The sequence below is a fragment of the Gallus gallus genome, chromosome 19 (assembly GCF_016699485.2).
Source record: "Gallus gallus isolate bGalGal1 chromosome 19, bGalGal1.mat.broiler.GRCg7b, whole genome shotgun sequence".
In the NCBI taxonomy this organism is placed as follows: Eukaryota; Metazoa; Chordata; class Aves; order Galliformes; family Phasianidae; genus Gallus; species Gallus gallus.
In genome coordinates this window covers 877,310-896,263 of record NC_052550.1, presented here as the reverse complement: position 1 = coordinate 896,263, position 18,954 = coordinate 877,310, and the positions used below count along the sequence as shown (strand labels likewise).

Here is an 18,954-nt window from a genome sequence, read left to right as displayed (position 1 = left end):
CCCCCAGCCCCGGCGCGGCCTGCTGCCCTGGGACCGCAGTGGGGTCAGGTGCGGCCTGCAGGCCCCAGCCCCGCCTGACAGAGAGACAGCGGGACGAAAGGCAGCTTTCCTTTGATTTTATGACACAAAGCCAACCAAAAGACAATCAGTATGAATTACAGTGAAAAGTTTGCCCCAAGAAGTCAAATAAATTAAAATGCTTTTGCACACACTTAAATAGGTAAATAAATAAGGGTATATACAATAGCAAACAGTCTGCCAAATGCACGGACAAGGAGGTGGCAGGGCCGTGATGGGAGGTGCTCATGAGAGGGCTGCAGCTGCAGTGATGCTGGAAGGGACTGGAGCACAGCTCACTTGCTGCCATCTGTGTGCTTCTCCACGTTCAGGATATCTTGAACCCACTTCTCTTCTGGGTTGGCACAGCACTTCTTCCCCTCAAAGGTGGTGAATCTGCAGAAGGAAACACAGTTAAAAGGGTGGAGGAGAAGGGAGGGCAGGGCAGGGCTGGGCGACTGCATGCTCCTTGCAGCTGGGAACCCCACCAAGCTGACACCTCTATAACTGCAGATCAGCCCTGTAGACATGCAGGGGTGAGCTCAATGTCATCACAGGTATCCTTACTGCTTAGAGGAGAAAGCCACTTCCCCCCCAAGCTGCCTTCCCCAGCTGTGCTGCCCAGGACTCTGTCTTGGTGGAGGTGACCTGCTCAGATCTAACAGGGAGGACCAGAAGCCAGCTGCTTGGGATGTGAGATTGGCCCCTGCAAAGTTTCCAGGTCATTCTCCTAACGTGGCAGAGCCCAGGCATCTTATGCGCCTTGCCAGGACATGGCGCACTGTAGGGTTTCTTGGTGCTGCCACCTTTCAGTGGGCAGCCCTGGGGTCTGGGCAGAAATACTCACATCACGCCACGGTAGGGGCATCTGCTTCCCGTGTACTCATACATCATCACCTTGCTCGAGGGAAGTGCTCTGTTTAAGAATTTGTAGCAGCAGCGTCCATTGGACCCGACAGCAACTGGAAGAGAAGAGAGGTTTTCTGATTAAAGCCAGACCAGGAACAGTGCCAGCAGGGAGAAACAGGCTTGCAGGACCAGAAGGGTCATGCTGAAGAAGGTGCCGCTCCCAACACAGAATCCCACCACAGTCACCCTTCCCTCAGCAAGGCAAAGAGCAGCAAGATGTGCCTCTCCTTTCTTACAGCAGATGCTCAGAAGAGAGAGTCACCAAGAACTGCTGGGACTTGTAGAGCAAAAAGAGCAAGCAGAGAGTTCTTGCAGAGTGAAGAGCTTGGACTCACGTGGAGTTGAGGAGACCTGGTAGCAGAGGGCAGCCACAATGAGAACAGCAATGGCAGCTGTGGAGGACTTCATGCTCCCGTCCGATGGAGATTAATTGTAGGAGTAAGGCTAGACTGCTGCAAAGGGTCCTTCACTGGGCCTGATGTGGGATTCCTGGGTTCAGCTCACTTTATAAAGGTGCACAAGGCTGGAAACATGATGAAATGTTGCAGAAAGACAGCATGATATAATGGAAGAAGTGCTGCGTCAAGAAACTCTGTGTAAAGAGCGTGGAGTCCTACACCGTTCTGTGAAGAGAAGTACCCAGACCCTGACGGGCAGTAGTGCCCGGATGTGGCAAGTGATGTACCATGAAAAGATACTGTGAAATAAGAGGGAACAGGATATGACCAACCCTTCTTTTCTTTCCTCAGACCAAAACCTAAAAGTAGAAAACCTAGAAGTAGTGTTTCATGAGATTTTGCCTAGAAGTCACATGGCAATAGAGAATGAGCACAGCTGGCACACACATCCAGAATATCTACATCACAGAAATACAGAGCAGTGGACTCTGCAGCCGTGGCAGCAGGAAAAGCCATGGGTCATCCATCAGCAGGTCAGCGAGGCACGCAGCCACTGTGTCCTTCTTGCAGCACTACCCAGAATGATGGGGCTTTCTTTATGCAACCAGGATACCACCAGCACGTAACCACACAGAGCAGAGGGTAGAGTACAGTGCTGCCCTAAGTCTGGGCTCTTTGCCTGTCTTTCCCAACTCCTTCCCATCACTTGCAGCTACTCATTAGGGAACTGGTTCTGTTGCTACCCTGCACTTCCACAAATGCCATGACAGCTTAAATACTACTGTGTTATCCATGGACATAAGAACTGACTGCTAACCTTCACCGGGAGTTTTAGAAGCTCATGATAATGTTGGTGTGGTGAAGTTCGGCTTATATTATTATTTTGTTCCAGTGATGTAGAACTGACATCCTCCTGGCATTGTCCCAGCAGCCATATGGACATACAGAAGAGATCTACTGGCTCAGCTGGTGCCGTTTAGGACAGGAACAGTGTCACTGCATTGGCTGGAAGCTCTTCTCAGAAACATCACATACACATAGAAGAGCTCTGCTGACCTCCAGGCAAAGGATGACGCCTCATGCAGGCAGAGGAGGAGCAAGGTATTGCTGGTGCTGGCGCAGTTCGTGGCTTCTGGATAACCACAGCTGCAGCCACTGTGGCTCCTCTGTGGGGGAGGAACATTTAGACATGAGAAACCACTGCCCAACGTGGTGGCCTTGTAGAAGTCCAGAGGAGGAACTCAGCGAGAGAAGTGAGAAGATTCCCTGCACCAGGTGAAGAGCTGATTCCAGGCCCAGGGCTCTTAAGTGCTCCAGGATATCACCATCACCACAACTCAACAGACTGAACGTAGTGAGTCAGACCTTTCAGAAGGTGTGAGATAGAGGACACGGAAAGATCTCTTATGCCCAGAGCCTTTTGCTTCGCTAAAACACTGTGTTACTAAGCATCAGCAAAACTTGGCCAGGGTAAAACCACATGTGGGTGCCTCTCTGCCCCAACCCAGCCCACACCCTACAGTCCTTCTGCATCCGTCATAGCTCAGCCCACAGCTTTGCTTTTGCAGCAGTACAGGCCTTGACACATCCCTTTGTTTCTCTGTATCTCTCTTTCCCCTTTGCTGGGATTGCTGCCATCCTGCACTGCTGCTCAGGGATGCTGGGGAAGGGGTGAGTGAAACACAGGTAGGAGCTGTCTGGACTTGGCAGGCCCCTCAGATATCCGTGTACCTGTGAGCCTGGCCACATATGACTGATGGATGTGCCACCAGGGATGACAGATGGGATGGTTTGACGTGCCCAAGGTACCAGACCAAGCTGATTCACTTTCCTGCAGCAGCAGACAGCAGATTGAGACTAGGGGTGCTGAAAATAGGCTTGGAGACAGATCTGGCCAAGTGGCAGGCTGGGAAACCACATGGTGAGATGAGATGAGATGAGATGAGGTGAGATGAGATGAGATGAGATGAGATGAGATGAGATGAGATGAGATGACGATGAGAAAACCATGACGCTCTGGAGTCACGATGACCTGCTAACCTACGTTCCACCAACACTTCCCACTCTCATAGCCCTGCTCCCATAATTTCTACCAGTGCTTTCACACCCAGCATCTGCACATGTTCCCCATTCGGGCCAATCTTAGTGCTTCTGTTACTCAGCTCCACATGGGGACCAGAATAAAACAGAGAGGAGGAGAACAGGATGGAGGATGAGCTGGAGATATCCTCACTCATGCAGCTCACAATGACACAGCTCAGCTCGGAGCTGCTTTTAGCTGAGTGTTCTGGATGTTCCTGCAATATTCAAATGTGCTGTTGATGGAAATGTCACGATTCTTTTTGAAAATCAGTGTTTTCTGCCAGAAATATACATGAGCCTAGGCGTTTTGAATGAATTCTTGCTGCTTTCAGATATACTGCGCTGTGTTTCTTGCTCTCATTCATTGCAGAGGGAATTCTTGGAGGTTTTGACACCTCTGTTATTCCCACATTTCACTGTTTTCCCCATCTCCATTCCTTCCTTGAAGGACGATTTTGTATTTCAGTCTTGGTTGCTCCTTCCTGCCAAGACAAATAATGCAAATCTCTAAATATTTTGATTTCTAAAGCCTCCTCCATACCATACATCCTAAACAGCAGCTATTTATGGAGTCTGTAAAACCTCTGCCGTATGGCGTGTTTCAGCTTTCAATAGAAACTACACATGGTGTCTTTGGACTCACTACAAGAACAGCTTTGGGACGCAGGAGGAAGTCTTTTCTTAGCCCTGAGGTAACCTGCTCCACTACACTGACTCACTTCTGGAGTTTCACCAAGGGTCACGTTATCGCAGAGCCCCTGGGAGCTGCCCCATCACCTCTGTGGGAACTCAGGTTCAAAGTGGGAGCAGATCAGCTGGAAACAGAAGGAGAAGGATCAGGGTAATCAGTGGCTGCAGGGTGCTACAGCCCTGAGAAAGACAAGCAAGATCTTAGATGAGCTCTCAGATGAGATCTTGCAGAGGGACATGGGGATCACAAGGAAATTTCCATGTGTCTGAGCCAGGGCATGGATTTCAAAGTGACAGGCTCAAGAAAATTTGTTAAATGAGAATGGCTGGAGGCTGTGTGCATCCAAGGGAGTCAGCACGAAGAGCTGCCTTTCTCTTCAAGAGATCTGCAGCGCCCACGTCTGGAGGCATCGCTGCTGGGCTGGACAGACTCTGAGCCTGCACGGATCCTGACAGCTTGCAGGAACTGTTCGTGTGGGATTCCCTGGGCCAGCTGCTCTTTCGGGGCTGTAAGGTGCTCCTATGAAACTGCATTGAAAGCGTTGGACTGAAATTTCTATATCAGGATATGCGTCCAGATTAATATTTGAGGTAAATGTCAGCAGAAAGACACCAACCATCTCTAAACACGCAGCAAGGAGGAAATGCAGTTTCTGCCATTTCCCAGGGGACACGCAGGGCACCTAGAAAAGCCTCACTTTGAGACCAGGAACCTGGAGAGTGGGAGGTGGTCGGCTGCTGTGTTGGGATGTAGCCCTACAGGCACTGGAAGCACTTCCAAGGCCAGGCTGCCTTTGCCAAATTACAGCCATGTGGATGTGTCCTGGTTTCCCTGAAGATGTAGTCAGCACCAAGCACCAACCTGCCCAGGGCTGGGACGGTTTGCCCAGCAGCTGTAGCACTCAGGGACAGGTTTAGGTTCAGCAGCTGAGGGTCAGAGAAACTGCAGAAAACCAGCTGAGCACCAGCACTGGTATAGCCAGGACCTGACCTCTCTGGGCATCTGCTGTTACGTGGTCCCACACACCACCCCAGGTCATAAAGAAAACCTTCTCTCAGTGATCACACTCTGATTTAAAACAAGAAGCAAAGCTGTGTCCTGCCCTGGGGAACGTGCTCAGCCTAGGGTTGAGTGCGAAGCTGCAGCTGCTGCCCTGCAGTGGAGAAGCTGTCCAGCAGATGGCAAGCACTGCTCACCTCCAGGCCCTGCTGTCCAGCGACATCCTCACCTGGGCAGCCAGCTCAGCGAAGTCCTGGCCCAGAGATGCAGCTGCAAGCCATTCTCAGCTTTGCTTTTGCATTCCTGGAAAAGGGAAGGCAGCTGCTGAGGCTGTGGTGCAGAGAACACACCTGGTGATGCTTGGGTTTGCATCTCTCCTTGCAGAACCTGGTCAGGTAGGGGAGCTCACCCAGGACGAAGGTAGGGAGCACAGGATGCCCTCAGGCTCTTTAGCTCCCTGTGTGCTTGGGCAGTGGCAGTCCTGCTAAGTGACAACCATCCCTTCCCCTCCCTGCTCACTGCACCATGTAGCAGCCCAGGCCTGCTTCCCACAAAGGCTCTGTGATGGCTTTAGCTGACAAGGACTCAGCAGCAGCCATTTTGCCTGAAGTATCAAAAAACGGGATCAGAAGATAATAAAGCCTCATGTGCAGTCTCCACCTGCCCTAGAGGCTTCCACATGCCTTTTGCTTTGCCAAAGACTCTCCTGATGGGTCTGAGCCACCACCCTGCACCCAAGACCCAGTCCTCACCTTGCACCACGTGGGCACTTTGGCTCAGAAAACATTTCTGTCCCATATTGGTATGCTCAGCCACATCATCAGGTTTGTGCTTGCGCCATTATCACATTTGTGGAAGGACTGTCACAACCACTTCCCTCCAGATGTGCCCACCAGGGCTGGCTTCTCTGCTTCAGGAAGCTTGTGGTTTTGTGTCTTAGGGTGTCTCCAGAAGTGTGGAAAGCTGTTTGAGGGCTCACCTCCAGGGCAAAAAGAGCAGGATCTTTGCACAGAGCCCCGTGCCCGCCTGCTCCAGCCCAGCCAGCTGGATAACAGAGGAGGGACTGTGGTGCTCTCTGTGCCTCTATTTTCTTGCTGAAACAAGGGGGAATCTGTGCTCTCGCTGAGCCTTGGCCAGGCCATGGGAGGGTGAAGAGCATGGCAGTGGCACCCTGGGGCTCTCCCAGTTCTGGCTGGGGAGGGCGGCTGGACAGGGATCCTGCAGCTCCCTGCCCTGGGAATGGAGTGTCCCTCTGCCTGGTCAGGGCTCACAGCCCCTGACATCCCTTCTGGCCACTCTCCTGCTATTTCCTGTCCCCTGTGGCTCGCAGGTCCTTTGGGTCAAGATTAAGCTGAGAAGCATCTGTCCTCACAGACAACCCCATGACAGGTTCTCCTTTTGCCCTTTGTCTCCACGTACAGCCCAGCCTCCTGGAACTGGGCTAGAGGAAGGAGCATCTGATCAGAGGAAACCCAGCTTTGGACTCTGAGAAGGATCTGCTGGGCAGCTGCAGTGGTTCCCAGCCCACCTTCCCTCTGCCCTTCTCACTTCCAGCCCTCCCCCACCACCTCTCCATGAAACCTGAGGCAGAGGAGCAGACCACAGGACACCCCTGTGCCCACTCTGAGCATCTCACAAGCTGCCTAACAGCAAGGTACCTGCTCCCACCAGAAAGCATACCCCCAGATTCCTGCAGAGCTCCAAGGCACAGAGTGCTCCGAACAGCTAACCATGGGCTGGTTCTGGCTCCATGCTGCTGCAGCCCCTGCCGTGGAGCAGTTGATAGGAAGAGCCTGCTCCGGCTTGCATCCATCTGCCCTCCTCCAATCCCGCACAGGCAACGCATCGCCACACTGGGCAGCCCAGGCCCCAGAATGGGCACTCAGCCCTTGCCATGGACAGAGAGAAGGTGAGTGCTCCTCAGTGAGAGAGAGCAGCTAACACGAACCCCTCACATGGGTCCAAGGTGCAGCCACCCTGCAGCCCCCAGACCTGCCTGCTGGGGGCCATGCTGCAGCAGGGTGTTTCCAGCCAGGCAGAGGGGTGGGATTGGCAGACATCCAATGGACCGTTCTTCCCCCTTCCTTTGTGGTCATCTGTTCCCTCATCTCTATTCGGCAATGACTTCATTTGTTCAATTATTAATCATATCGCTGCAATAGTGGCTGAATTAAACCCATTAAAGCTCCTTTGGGAGCAGCCCCGAGGAATGAGGCAGGTTTCCAGAAAGTGCATTAGAGGGAAGGCAGACGGGGGGACGGAGACAAACCGGGGAGGGAGATGGCCTTGCTGCACAGCACTGGCCATTTCCCAGCAGTTGGGACCTGAGAAGCACGCAGATGTGCAAGTGTGTCACACCAGCAGCCTGCTCATGGCTTTTCAGCTGAAACAGTGTGTGTGGCAACTGTTTCAGCTGAAAAATACACCACAGCACTGAGTTACGCGGCCCGTAACTGTTTAATCAATTGCTCGAGGCGACCCGCATCCTAAGCAGCTCTTCCCATCACCCCGCTGGGGCAGACAGGATGGTTTTGCACAGCTACACCCCGCAGAAGTGGGGACGCTGATTTTACGTCCGCTTTTGAGGTCCCAGCACACGGGTGGTGCAGTCCCAGCTCAGCCCCCCGCGTGTCCCTTTGCCATCGTCAGGGACCGATCACGACCGACCACCTGCTGCTGGCGGCCCGCGGACCCTCCCGGCCCACCGTCCCCCCGGGGCCTCGTGACCGTTCTCAGCCCCCGCCCGCCAGGGGGCGCCACGCTCGCTCGCCGCCACGCGCGGACGCGCACAGACGAAGACGGAGTGTATGAGCGGCAGGCACGGCGGCCAATCATCGCAGAGAGTTTGTGAGGGGGCGGGACCACAGGGCAGGGTGGGTGCTCCGAGGGGGTGGCCACTGGAGGCGTGGCTCTTCTGGAGGGGCGGGGCCTGACGCTGAGCGACGTGCGGACGTACCAATGAGCCTAGCGATAGTCACGTGATCTGGCCGCCTGCACGTCTCGAGACCGGCCTTCCAGAGGGCTCGTTTTGAGTGGCGTTAGGAGCAGCCAATGACAGCAAAGGGGCGGAAACAGGGCGGGGAGTGGGCGGGGCGGGCGGCTCCGTGAGTGGCAGGTAAAGGGGCCAATGGCGCGCGGCCCTGCCGGCGGCGGCGCCGAGCGGAGCGGTGGCGAGTGCGCGGCGGAGTAGGAGCGGCGCGGCGGGGATATGGACCGCGTGAGCAGCTCCATGCGGCAGGCGGCCAACCCGCTGCCCCGAGTGCTGAGCCGGAGGGCGGGCGGCAGCGGCCCGGAGGCGGAGCGGGAGAGCTTCGAGCGTGCCCAGGTGCGGGCGGGGCGGTCCGGGCGGGTGGAACCGCCCCGGGGGGGCGGGGACTGAAGCGGGGGTGTGGCCACACGGGTGGGGGGCGTTGGTGCACCTGGGCGGGGCTGTGCCGGTCGGGTGTGGAAGGTGGGCGGGGCTGAGGGGTGGGTGCGGTCGGGCCAGGTGAGCTGGAGTGGCACCGGTGGGCGGGGCCTGTCAGGGTAGGCGGGGCTACGTTGGAGGAGCGAGGTGGTGGGAGATGGCTCCATTGGGCAGAACAGCCCTGGGTGGGCGGAGCCATTCCGGATGGGCGGGGCTGTCCCAAGTGGGCGGGGCACTGCCAGGTGGGCGGCTGGCCGCCATCTTGGGTGGGGCTGTGTTGGCCTTGTCCGTGCTGCCCGTAGGGCCCTCGTCTTGGGGCCTGGCCTGTTGGTGGGGCACCCATTGGGTTCATGGTCTGGGTCACCACAGGTGTCACCCCCGTGGCTCAGGGAGAGCTGATACACCGTTGTCGTGGCCCCGGGCTGTGCTGCAGCAGTGGGGCCTGGCCTTGTAGCCCCTGAGGCTCAGCCCTGAGCCTGCTGCGGGGGCTGCCTGAGGGAGCAGGGCTGTGCAGGCACTTTAGGGGGAAAGATTTGGGGTCGAGGGGCGTGACAACAGCTGGGGAGGTCTCCCGGTGAGGCACAGAGCACAGGGAGCTGCTGGGAGGCAGCTGGGACAGGGGGAGTGGGATGGGTCACTGCTGATAGTGCACGAGGAGCAGCTCCAGCGGCTTCACGGGAGGGGAAATGTGAGGATGGCACAGGGAGTCCTGCCTGGCACCGGACCCCGCAGCTGTCTCAGTGCTGCCTTGGACCCTGCGTGGCTCTCAGTTCCTGTGGGCGTTCGGCTCTGCGCGATTTCCTGCCCTGCTCCCTTTGCATAATTCTATCTCCGTAGTTTAGGGAACTTGGAGGCACCCATCAGATCTTCCATATTTGTCAAACTTATTCTTTCTGTGGTTTTATTATAGAAGCCTCATGCTGTTGGTTTCTTTGTTGTTTCTTTCTTGGAAAGTGACTTTCTTAACCAAAGTTCCATACGCTCAGCAGCTTTCCAAGTGAACGTTTTACCTGTATTTCTGCATGCACAGCCCCATCCCTTTCTTGCTTCCAAACCCGCCCATCCCATGGCAGCTGGGAAAATATCTGAGACTGAAGGAGCCCCTGCAAAGCATGTTGGAAGGACTTGTGATGACCTGGGAAACACCTGCTGGGGTTGGGCACCACCACCTTATGTGGTGAAAGGGGAGATCAGAGCACCCCGCCAAGCCCTGGTTGTGGTTATGGGATGTCATACCATCTTTCTGTGCTGAGGCTCACCTGTGCTGGAGGTGTGCAGGGAAGGGCTGAAGCCCAGACCCCTCCCTTGGGTGTGTGCCTCAGGATCTTCCCTGCCTGGCTTCCCCTCTCCTCCCTGCTCCTTCTTCTGTGGGTGTCCCCATGCCAGATGGGACCGAGGAGCACATCTTGCTATCACAATGCATGGATGTGATGCACTGCCTTGGCAGAGATGGGATGTTTGACACATGGGTGAGCCAAGATCTTGAGATGACGTCAGGAGGAGGAAGGATTTCTGTGGGATGTGGAGGACCCACACAGGGAGCTGAGCACGGGCATCACAGCAGGACACAAAGCCACCCAGTGCTTCTGCTATGCCACTGGCTGCCCCAGCACTCCCACAGCCTATGGCTTTGCCAGCTCCAGGAGCATACCCAGCACTGTGAGTAGGGATGAGCATAATCTGGAAACCTCAGTGTATGGGAGAGTGTCCTGCCTCACCCTGAACATGTCTGCCCAGCTACCTCTGTGCTCCTGCATGGCCTCTTCCCTCCTTTGGGAAACCAAATGCTGGAGAGAGGTGAATGTGCATGGAACGGGATAATGGTGGAGGCTTCCTCGATGGGTGTTGGTGTCCAGTGCAGCAGCAAGGAGTGGCTTGTTGGGCTGTGGGGCTTAAGGCTCTCCCTCTGGTTTGCAGCCTGGCTCAGGACAGGGCTGTTGTCGTGGTTGTGGTTCTCATTGCTACTCCAAGGCTTGAGCAGAGTTGTGTTAGGAGCACATGTTGTGCCCGCGTGGGACCTTATTGTGGTGGCCTCGGGGATAGAGGTGCTGCTGGAGGTGGTGCCTGCCATTGGAGAGGGGACTGTTGTATGCTTTGTGCCACATCCTGTGCTCATCGGTGTCCTTGGGCATTTGTCCTCTGTGCTTTCTCCTGATCGTGGCAAGTATTAGGAGAAGACATTTCTTGCTTAAAATTCTTCCAGGAGATTTGAAAAACTTGCACTTATCTTCTCTGCAAGTTGTTCCTGGTGAGGAGAAACACAGATTGCTGATCACGCACTGCTGCCACCATGCCTTCCTTGTGTGCAGCCGTAGTGCACTGGGTCCTTACAGCCCCATGCTGGTGCAGGACCAGCACTAATAGCAACTTCTGGCTGAGGAATCCCCATGGGAAGACGTCAGTGCAGCCACAAGTGGTGGCTGAGCTCCCAAAAGGAACTCTTGGGAGCTCTGTGCTGTGCCAGCTCCTGCAGTACAAGTGCTGCTACCACCCTTTGCTGTCCCAAATCCACACTTCTACTGCACTGAGCCTAGTCCATTATATCCTGCAGCCACTTCTGCAGGTGGGCATGGGTGGGGGGCAGCCTTGCTCCCGTAGCACTCCAAATCCCATTGCATGCATCGCAGTGAGTGCCGTGATGTTCCCCACCCAGGAGCTGGTCCGCTGTGACTTGGCCTCATGGAGGAAATGCCATTTTGCTTCTGACATCTTCGCTTTTACAAAACAATTTTTGTGGTTCAGATGCTGCAGCCGCTGGCAGTTTTGCCAAGAACTTCAGTTCTTACACAGGAAATGAGGCTCCTTTCAAAGCACCAGAGTGTTGCTATATATATAGCCTCTCTGTACAGATATTTAAAGAAACATATTGACACTGGCAAGAACAGGAAAAAATAGCTCCTGTCTATGGAGGGTGAGGGACGAAGGCAGCTGAGCCCATCCTGGGGGAGCCGGTGATACAGGGGATTAATTCTCTGCTCTTTCATCTCCAGGAAATCGAGCTCTTGTGCCTTGTCCTGAGTGATCCCCAATGCTCCCGGTGTCTTTTGTTGTAATAGGAATTAGAGGTGCCTGGGAGTGAATACAGCTTCAGCAGTGAAGAAATGAGTCATCCCGGATCCTTTCAGCAAGTCTTGCTTAGGAACTTATTTCCATCCCCACAGCTTCGTCTATGTGAAAGAAAATAGTTTCTCTTCTCCCAAATTAGCTGCATGAGGTCTGCTTTTCCCTTAATGAAATCTGGGGTGGTGGTGGGGTTTTTTAAAAATCCATACAGAAATAACTGAAGTTTTCCTGTGATGCTGGACTCAGAGAGTGGGTGCAGGGAGCAGGCAGGGCCATGGATGGCAGCACAAGGAGGTGCTGGTGGAGCTGGGTGTGTTGGGACACAGTGAGACCCCATGCTCAATGGGCATCTCCAGTTCTGCAGCTCAGTGTCTGCTACGCATAGGTGCAGAGAATCAACTTAAGCCCACCCAGTCCTAAAGGGATCTGGCTGGGGCAGTCAGGGCACCCCAGTGCTGCTGCCATGACCCCAGCGTGGGTGATGCAGCAGCATGAGGAGCAGAGGGAGGGCCAGGCCCTGGTCCCCTGATAGGTTTTGCCCAGTCACTAATCAGGAAAACTTCCTGGGGACAGAGTGTCTGGAGGGGACAGGCAGTCAGTGGTGATGTGGCCTGGATGCGCACATCCCTGATGGCTGCTGGCCACGCTGTGTGTTGTTTGCTGTTCTGGGCTGATCAGGGTGGCAGGTAAATTACCCCCAGTCTGCACGTAGAAGGCGAAGTTCCCGACTCAAAGCTGGTGCAGACGTTTAATATTTTATGTCCCAGCACATGCAGCTTCCTTTTGTAACAGCAGAATTTCAGTTCCTCCTTTGGCGGAGGCGTTTTTGGGCTCATGCCCTGGGGAGCCCAGCCAGGGACACCTCCAGGTGAGTGTGCCCACTGGTGTGTCACCTCCTCCACAGCTGTGTCTGCGCCTGCCCGTGGGGCTCAACATGTGCTCGCTGATCCCATCCTTACCTTGCCTTCAGCTCCCTGTGCTGGTTTGGTGCTGGGGCAGGCGGGCACCGTAGCATTCTCTCATTACCAGAGCTGCAACCGTTGTTTTGCAGGACTTTCATAATTTTGCCTTCTACTTTTGTCATACCCTGACCGTTACCCGGTTTTACGCTCAGTCTCAGTTTGATGGCATCGCTCCCTGCACACACCAGACTTGCATGCACGCCCATCCCAAGGCACCCAGTGTTGCCGTGGGGTGTCCTGGGGGACCTTATGGTTCTCACCCCCCTCTTCTCACTTTGCCTCACAGCCCACAGACACAGACCCAAAGAGCACTTTTCTCCCAGTAGCTGGGCTGCTGGAGATGGCACATTAAATATTTACCATGCAGAATGAGGAGGCAAGTTGCTGCAAACAAAGGGACCCATTGGGAGCAGAGGCTTCTCTCATCAGGGCAGGGCTGGAGTCTTGCTGTTATTGTTAACATTTGTCTCTTTTATTCCATGCAAGCAGCCCAGAGCTCTCCAGAGAGTGTATGGCATTGCTTTTTATTTTAATTAGCAGATGCTGGCTGGAAAATAGTATTTTCCAGTCATTGTGTTCACATAAAGTGGACAAGCATACAGGGTTCTGTAAGCACAAAGCACACTGCTGCACACATCCAAGGACTGTCCCCATTCCTCTTGACAGCCCTGAGTCCTGGAGTATCCTGGTGTGGAAGGGACCCCCAAGGACCTCGCAGCCCAGTCCCACGGAGCTGCCATCACCCATGCTGATGATTGCCAGCACCTGCAGTGTGCTGGCATGTCACATCCCGTATCACATCCCATGTCACATCCCACAGCCTCCAGAAGCACTCCCAGCAGAAGTTGCCCTTCCTCTGGCGATGTGGGAAGGTCTGGAGGCATGGCTGGGGGGCGGGGGGGGAGGAGAGGAAGTCCTTGACTTCTGTGCTGCCTGGGAAAACCTCTGTTGGTGGCGTTGTTCCCAGTCCATAACCTGGTGGAGATCCCATGCTTTCCCAGCAAGAAGCACTTTGTTTACTTCACAAATGGGAATGAAATGTTCCTACAGAGCCAGCAAGGACTGGCTGCTTTTGTGGAGGTAAACAGTTGTCTGGAGGGTGCAAAGCTACACACGCTCCTGGGTCCTTTCGCTGCTGCTGCTGCTGCAGAGCCCCCTGCCCCCACGGGCTCACCCTGTGCTCTGCCCTTGTTTGTCTGCTCAGCAATGGCAGTCCCACTTGGGCTCTGTTTATAGCTCCAAAAGCAGTGCCTTGAATTACTGAGTCGCTGGGGAGGCCAAATGCACAGGGGAGGAGCCACAGCTAGAAATAGGCATCGTCTCACGCATTCCCATTTTATTTTTTTAACAGAGATGTCCAAGTTTGCTGCAAATGCCCAGCTGGGGAACGCGCCCTGTGCCTGTTGCATCGTGGCTTCTTTCTCCTTTTCTGGGGCTGTGCTCTGCCCGGGGTCCTGCTGGGGGTGCCCGTGGGGATATCCCACTTCACATCTCTTATACTTTGCCAAAAGAATGCACCCGAGTCCAAGCTGAGCCAAGTCTTCCTGCTCATCAGCCACCACGTGGAAATGGCAATCAGCCGCGCTGCGTGCATTGCATCATTTATGATTTTAACCCTTTTCCCCCTTTTCTGCTGCCGCAGGATCAATTATTCTCTATATCTCCACCTTGCCTTCCCCTCGGGAGAGGGAAAAGGAGATTTTGCTGAGTGTGGAGATGTTAAGAGCTGCTGATTGCTATCAGAGATGATGGAGGATCGGAGTCTGCCAAGCTCCTTTCTTCTGATAAGTGAGTTCTGGGTGTCTTCGTGCCTCTGAATGCCTGTTTGCTTTTAGCCTGCAAGGGATGCGCTGTGCTTACAGCATCCAGGCACAGCCTTGGCCAGGGCTCACTGCTCTAACCCTTGGAAATTGTTCCCTTTGCAGCCCTGAGGGGTGAGGACAGTGCTCAGCTCCGCACACCGCTGGGATGGGTGAGGCTGCACTCAGCCAGGAGCCGGCATCCAAAAATGTGCTCCAAGTCCCCATTGCCTGAAGGAACGTGGAGGATTTTCTCTGCAGCAGTGCTGGGTGCTGCTGTCCCATGGTGCCGAGCCCTCACAGTGTTTGTATGTCCCTTGTCCCCACGGGTCTCCTCTGGGCACAGTGCATCCCTTGCAGGAGGATGCCCTGGAGGCAGTGAGGACCTGTGCTGGGCTGGCTCTATGCCACAGCCTGGGAGTGTCCAGGATGGCTTAAAAATAATTAAATTGGGCGTATTTAGTATGATGATCTCAAGCAGTTGGAAGATTTCAGGGCTTCACTGCAGCATCCCTGGGGCAAAGCCCAGGGAAATGCAGAGTTGGGTTCCTCCACACAGTGCCATAGCGTGCTGGTGGCCACGCAGGGACTTCTCTGTCTCCAGAGAGGCTCCTGATGGCTCTGGCTCCTCTGTGTGCAGTTCAAGTGCAGTTTTCCACATCGTGCTGGATGGCACAGGCATGTGTTTCATGCCCAGGGCCAGGTTTTGCCTTCTCGATTCCTCTCCAGCAGCGGTCCCAGGGCTGGAAGAACACCACAGTGCAGCCCTTTGTTCTAGGCTGGGAAGTGGAACGGCTCGCTAGCGCACTCCAGCTCAGCAGCATTTGTTTTCAGAAATGGAAAATGAGTAAAAACTAATATTTGGATCTCAGGAAGGAACTTTACAGCCATTTGTGCCCGCGACTGCCCCGCTCGTAAGCCTCAGGCAGGCAGCAGGAGCTGTTTCCTCCCAGCACTGGGTTTTTTCCACCGCAGCGTTGGCTCCGAGGACGCCCTGCTCCACCCGCGTCCCGGCGGACGTCCCTTTGGCACCACATGTTTTTGCTTTCCCTGCTTGTAGCAAACAAACACGCGTATCCTGAGCACGAGAGAGATCTAGCAGGGACAGTGTGGCCACTGCTGCTTCTGTAAGAGCACGTGGAACACGCACTTAGGTACCAGAATGCGGCTGCTCTTCTGTTCTCCCATTGTGAGTCCATCAGAAAATCAGATGCGAGGAGGAAATTCTTCACTGTGAAGGTTGTGAGGTGCTGCACTGCTGCCCAGAGCTGTGGGTCCCCCATCCCTGGAGGTCTCTAATTCTAACTTTCACACAGGGAAGGCAGAGGTGATAGTACCAGCAGATCTACGTTGTAAAAGTACCGGTGTGTCAGGATCACAGTTACTGGGAACACCCATTTGTACCCATCATTCTGGAACCACTTGCTTTGCCTCGTCCCCCACGGGTTTCATGGCCTCTGGCTGATGGCCAGAGGTGGAAGGGGCCTACAAAGGGTCCCAGTGTCCAACGTTAGGGCTAACAGAAAGTTAAAGCATGTTATTGAGGGCATTGTCCAAATGCCTCTTGAACACTGCCAGGCATGGGGCATCATCCACCTCTCCATGCATCCAAGGATGTGAGGGATGGAGGTACTTTGGCTCGGCTTTCTCTGCAGCCTCTGGTGCTCCTCATGCACCAACCCTGCTGCCCTGGCTCCCCATAAATAAAGCTGGTGCCTCTGAGGCAAAACTTAAGGGTTTTGAAAGGAACTCAACAGGAGCCGCATTTTATCGACTTGTTTCCTGAATAATTTATGGCAACGATCCTGTTACGGAAGGGCTGCAAAGTGGAGAAGTGAGGAGAAAGTAGGAGCCATTGATTTCTGCCTGGGAGCATTTAGCTGAGTACACCCTGGGGGCACGAAGGGAAAACGGGGACGGATGAGCACCCAGTGGTGGAGGAGCACTGGGGAAAGAGGAGCAGCCAGGTGATGGAGGAGCACCCGGGGGATGGAGTTGCTCCCAGGGAATGGATGATCACCCAGGTGATGGAGAAGCACTTGGGAAAGAGGAGCAGCCAGAGAACAGAGGAGCACCCCGGAGATGGAGGAGCACCCAGGGATGGAGGAGCACCCAGGGATGGAGGAGCACCCGGCCACCCTTCCACATGTCAGCTCTCTGACCAGGGGAGCAGTGTGAACACCCTGAGCACAGCACTGGTGTTTGGGCAGCTCACTGATGAACTCTGCTGACCCCGCTTCCTTTGCTGGGCGTTTGGGCTTATCTTGTTGCATCAGCTCACAAGAAGGAAGTGCAGAACTCAAGTGGTGCATTGTGCAGAGTGGCCTGCACGCATGCAAAGGAAAACTGAGCCTCCTCTGGAGTCACGAGGGCTTTCCAGAGAACCCGCACGTACGTGTGGAGATGCAGGGGACACGGAGACATCTGCAAGTGCTAAGCAAGTGGCCACTTAATATAAGCTGAGGTTAGACGTGAGGTTTCACATCCTCCTGCTGCAATTCAGTTACACCCACGTGGTATTGATGCCACTGAATGCTGTCCTTTTGGCTCTAGCACATAAGCTGGTGCCTGTCCCGTCTGCCCCCAGCAAGGCTCCATGCCCACAGCCCAGTGGGACACATGGTTTGCACCTGCCCCGGGCCGGCACAGCAGCCCTGCAGTGATGGGATCCCACAGCGCAGGCGCTGCCTGTCCTTCCCATCTCTCTCTTGTGCGTTTTTCAGCTGGTTGCTGTGCAGCTCAGCAGCTGCTCCTGCTCTCCTCACACCGGCCCCGGCTGCAGGCACTGGAACATGAGCAGACATTGATGGAACCGGCAGCTAAAAATAACAGGTTATCAATAACAGGGGCGTGAACCGTGGCTGTATTATTTAATTTTTGAAGACAATCTATATATCGACAGTGCAACAGAGCATGGTGCAGCACCACCCCCCCACCCTGCAGCCTGCACTGCCCACTCTTGGCCCCTCAGCTTTGTGGTCTCACTTTCACATGCATGGGGAACTGCAGCATTAAAAAGTGTTTTTTGTTTGTTTTTTTAATGAGTTGAGCTTTTTAAGTACTGCACTAAATAGGGTATTATCGCAAATCAAGATTTGCAGGTATTTGGGCATTAATAGTCTGGCAAGATTTTCTGGTGTGTTGGAGCACGCGAACAGCTTTGAAATCTGCCCTAAAGTGCCACACCATGGCTCATGCACAACTCAGTGCTGGGAAGCAGCTGCTTCACCCTTGTTGTACCCACTTCAGGTGTACGCTTTCCTCTAAATGGCTCCAGAATAGTGCAGTGCAGCCAATGACCCCACGTAGCACAAAGTGTCCCCAAGCTCTGCAGACCAGAACCAAAGCCCAGCATGGCTCAGCACCTCCCTGCAGCACGCGCTGCTGTGCAGAGCCGTGAGAACTCAGGACTGGTGCTGAGAATGCCTAAAGCCTGCATAGCAGAAAGCAAATGGTTTCCTATGTGCTCGGTGCTTGTCAGTACCCTTACAGCTCTGCATTATGCATGGGGCTCTGCAAAGGGTTCGGGTGAGCATCTGCAAACCCTTCCCAGCTGCTGCATGCCACAGGCCCTGGCGTGCCCAGGAGCCACCAACTCTGTGCAGGTGTTGGGTTGGATGGCTCCTCCAGGCTGAGGCAGCTGGAAAACACTGCATCCCCTGAGATCACTGAGGAGATGACTCCCAGCACGGGGACAACATACACTGCCCTCATGTAGGGGAGCAGCCATGCAGATCAGCTCCAGCTCCTTCCAAGCAGGAGTGGGGGAAAGAGGACATCCCAAGCAATGGGACAACAAAGTGCAAACCCACAGGGGATAATCCTGTTGTGGGTGCACTGTGAGGCCCTGGGGTGCCCAAAAGCTCCTCTAGGTCTGTCCTCCCAGGGGAACGTGGAGGTATCAGGAGGGAGCTCCAGATATCATTAGTCATGGAGCAGGGAGGAGGCCACAAGGGAAGAGGGTTTAAAAGGTTTTGAAGTAGTTTTAGACCTGGTAAAAAGGGCAGTGGGGGAGAAAAAGGGACCGGTGAACTCTGAGACACAAACGGTTCACATCGCAGGGTGGGCCCAGCTCTGCTGCATCTCCCCTTGGAGCATGAGCTCAGAGAGCAGTAAGAAATGTCAAACTGTGCAAACACAGCGACTCGTAGATCAGTGCTGGACTGACCCTGTCAAACCACCTGCAGTGATGCACAGCCCCATTTGCCGACGTGTTTTGTGCCTCACTCCCTCCATTTCAGTGGGAGTTGCCTGCTATTTTTCCTGCTGTGGCTCCTGTGCCTCCCCTTTAGCCTAAGAGATTCCTCAGAGCCCTCCTTGCCATGCAGCTCCAGAGCTCAGTCTCTCTGTCCCCTGATGGCTCTGCTGTCCGTGCTCCGCTGGCACAGGAAGGGACTCAACCCAGACAGCTCCATACAGGAATGTCTTTCAAGGCACCAACTCATGGCAGCCCTGATGGCAGCACCCATGGCAGGAGCTCACCCAGGACTGATCCAGCACTGTTCTGCTGGGTCCCCGCCTCCTCTCGGAGCTGGATGAGATGAAACCAGATGAGGTTAATGGCAATGAGCCGACTGGGTTTTCTGTG

The 18,954-nt window shown here is 54.7% G+C and overlaps 2 protein-coding genes across 4 annotated transcripts in view; one reads left to right on the top strand and one right to left on the bottom strand.

The window, feature by feature from the left end:
* Positions 1 to 101: 101 nt before the first annotated feature.
* CCLL4 (chemokine-like ligand 4) lies at positions 102 to 1,448 on the bottom strand. Its single transcript, NM_001045831.2, has 3 exons — positions 1,302 to 1,448; positions 905 to 1,019; positions 102 to 453 (listed from the first exon to the last, which is right to left on the bottom strand). The coding sequence occupies exons 1-3, from the start codon at positions 1,372 to 1,374 to the stop codon at positions 354 to 356; spliced, it is 288 nt and encodes a 95-aa protein (NP_001039296.2). The 5' UTR covers positions 1,375 to 1,448; the 3' UTR covers positions 102 to 353.
* A 6,830-nt stretch (positions 1,449 to 8,278) lies between these two features.
* HIP1 (huntingtin interacting protein 1) overlaps positions 8,279 to 18,954 on the top strand; it is a 34,699-nt gene continuing 24,023 nt past the window's right edge. For 2 of the 3 annotated variants that reach the window (XM_015295909.4, XM_015295912.4), the window contains exon 1: positions 8,279 to 8,461. In XM_015295909.4, coding sequence (XP_015151395.2) covers positions 8,345 to 8,461 — 117 coding nt within the window. In that variant the 5' untranslated portion in view covers positions 8,279 to 8,344. Of the gene's footprint in view, positions 8,462 to 14,209; positions 14,356 to 18,954 lie in introns of all 3 variants that reach the window. The other variant, XM_046902540.1, reaches the window with a different exon arrangement.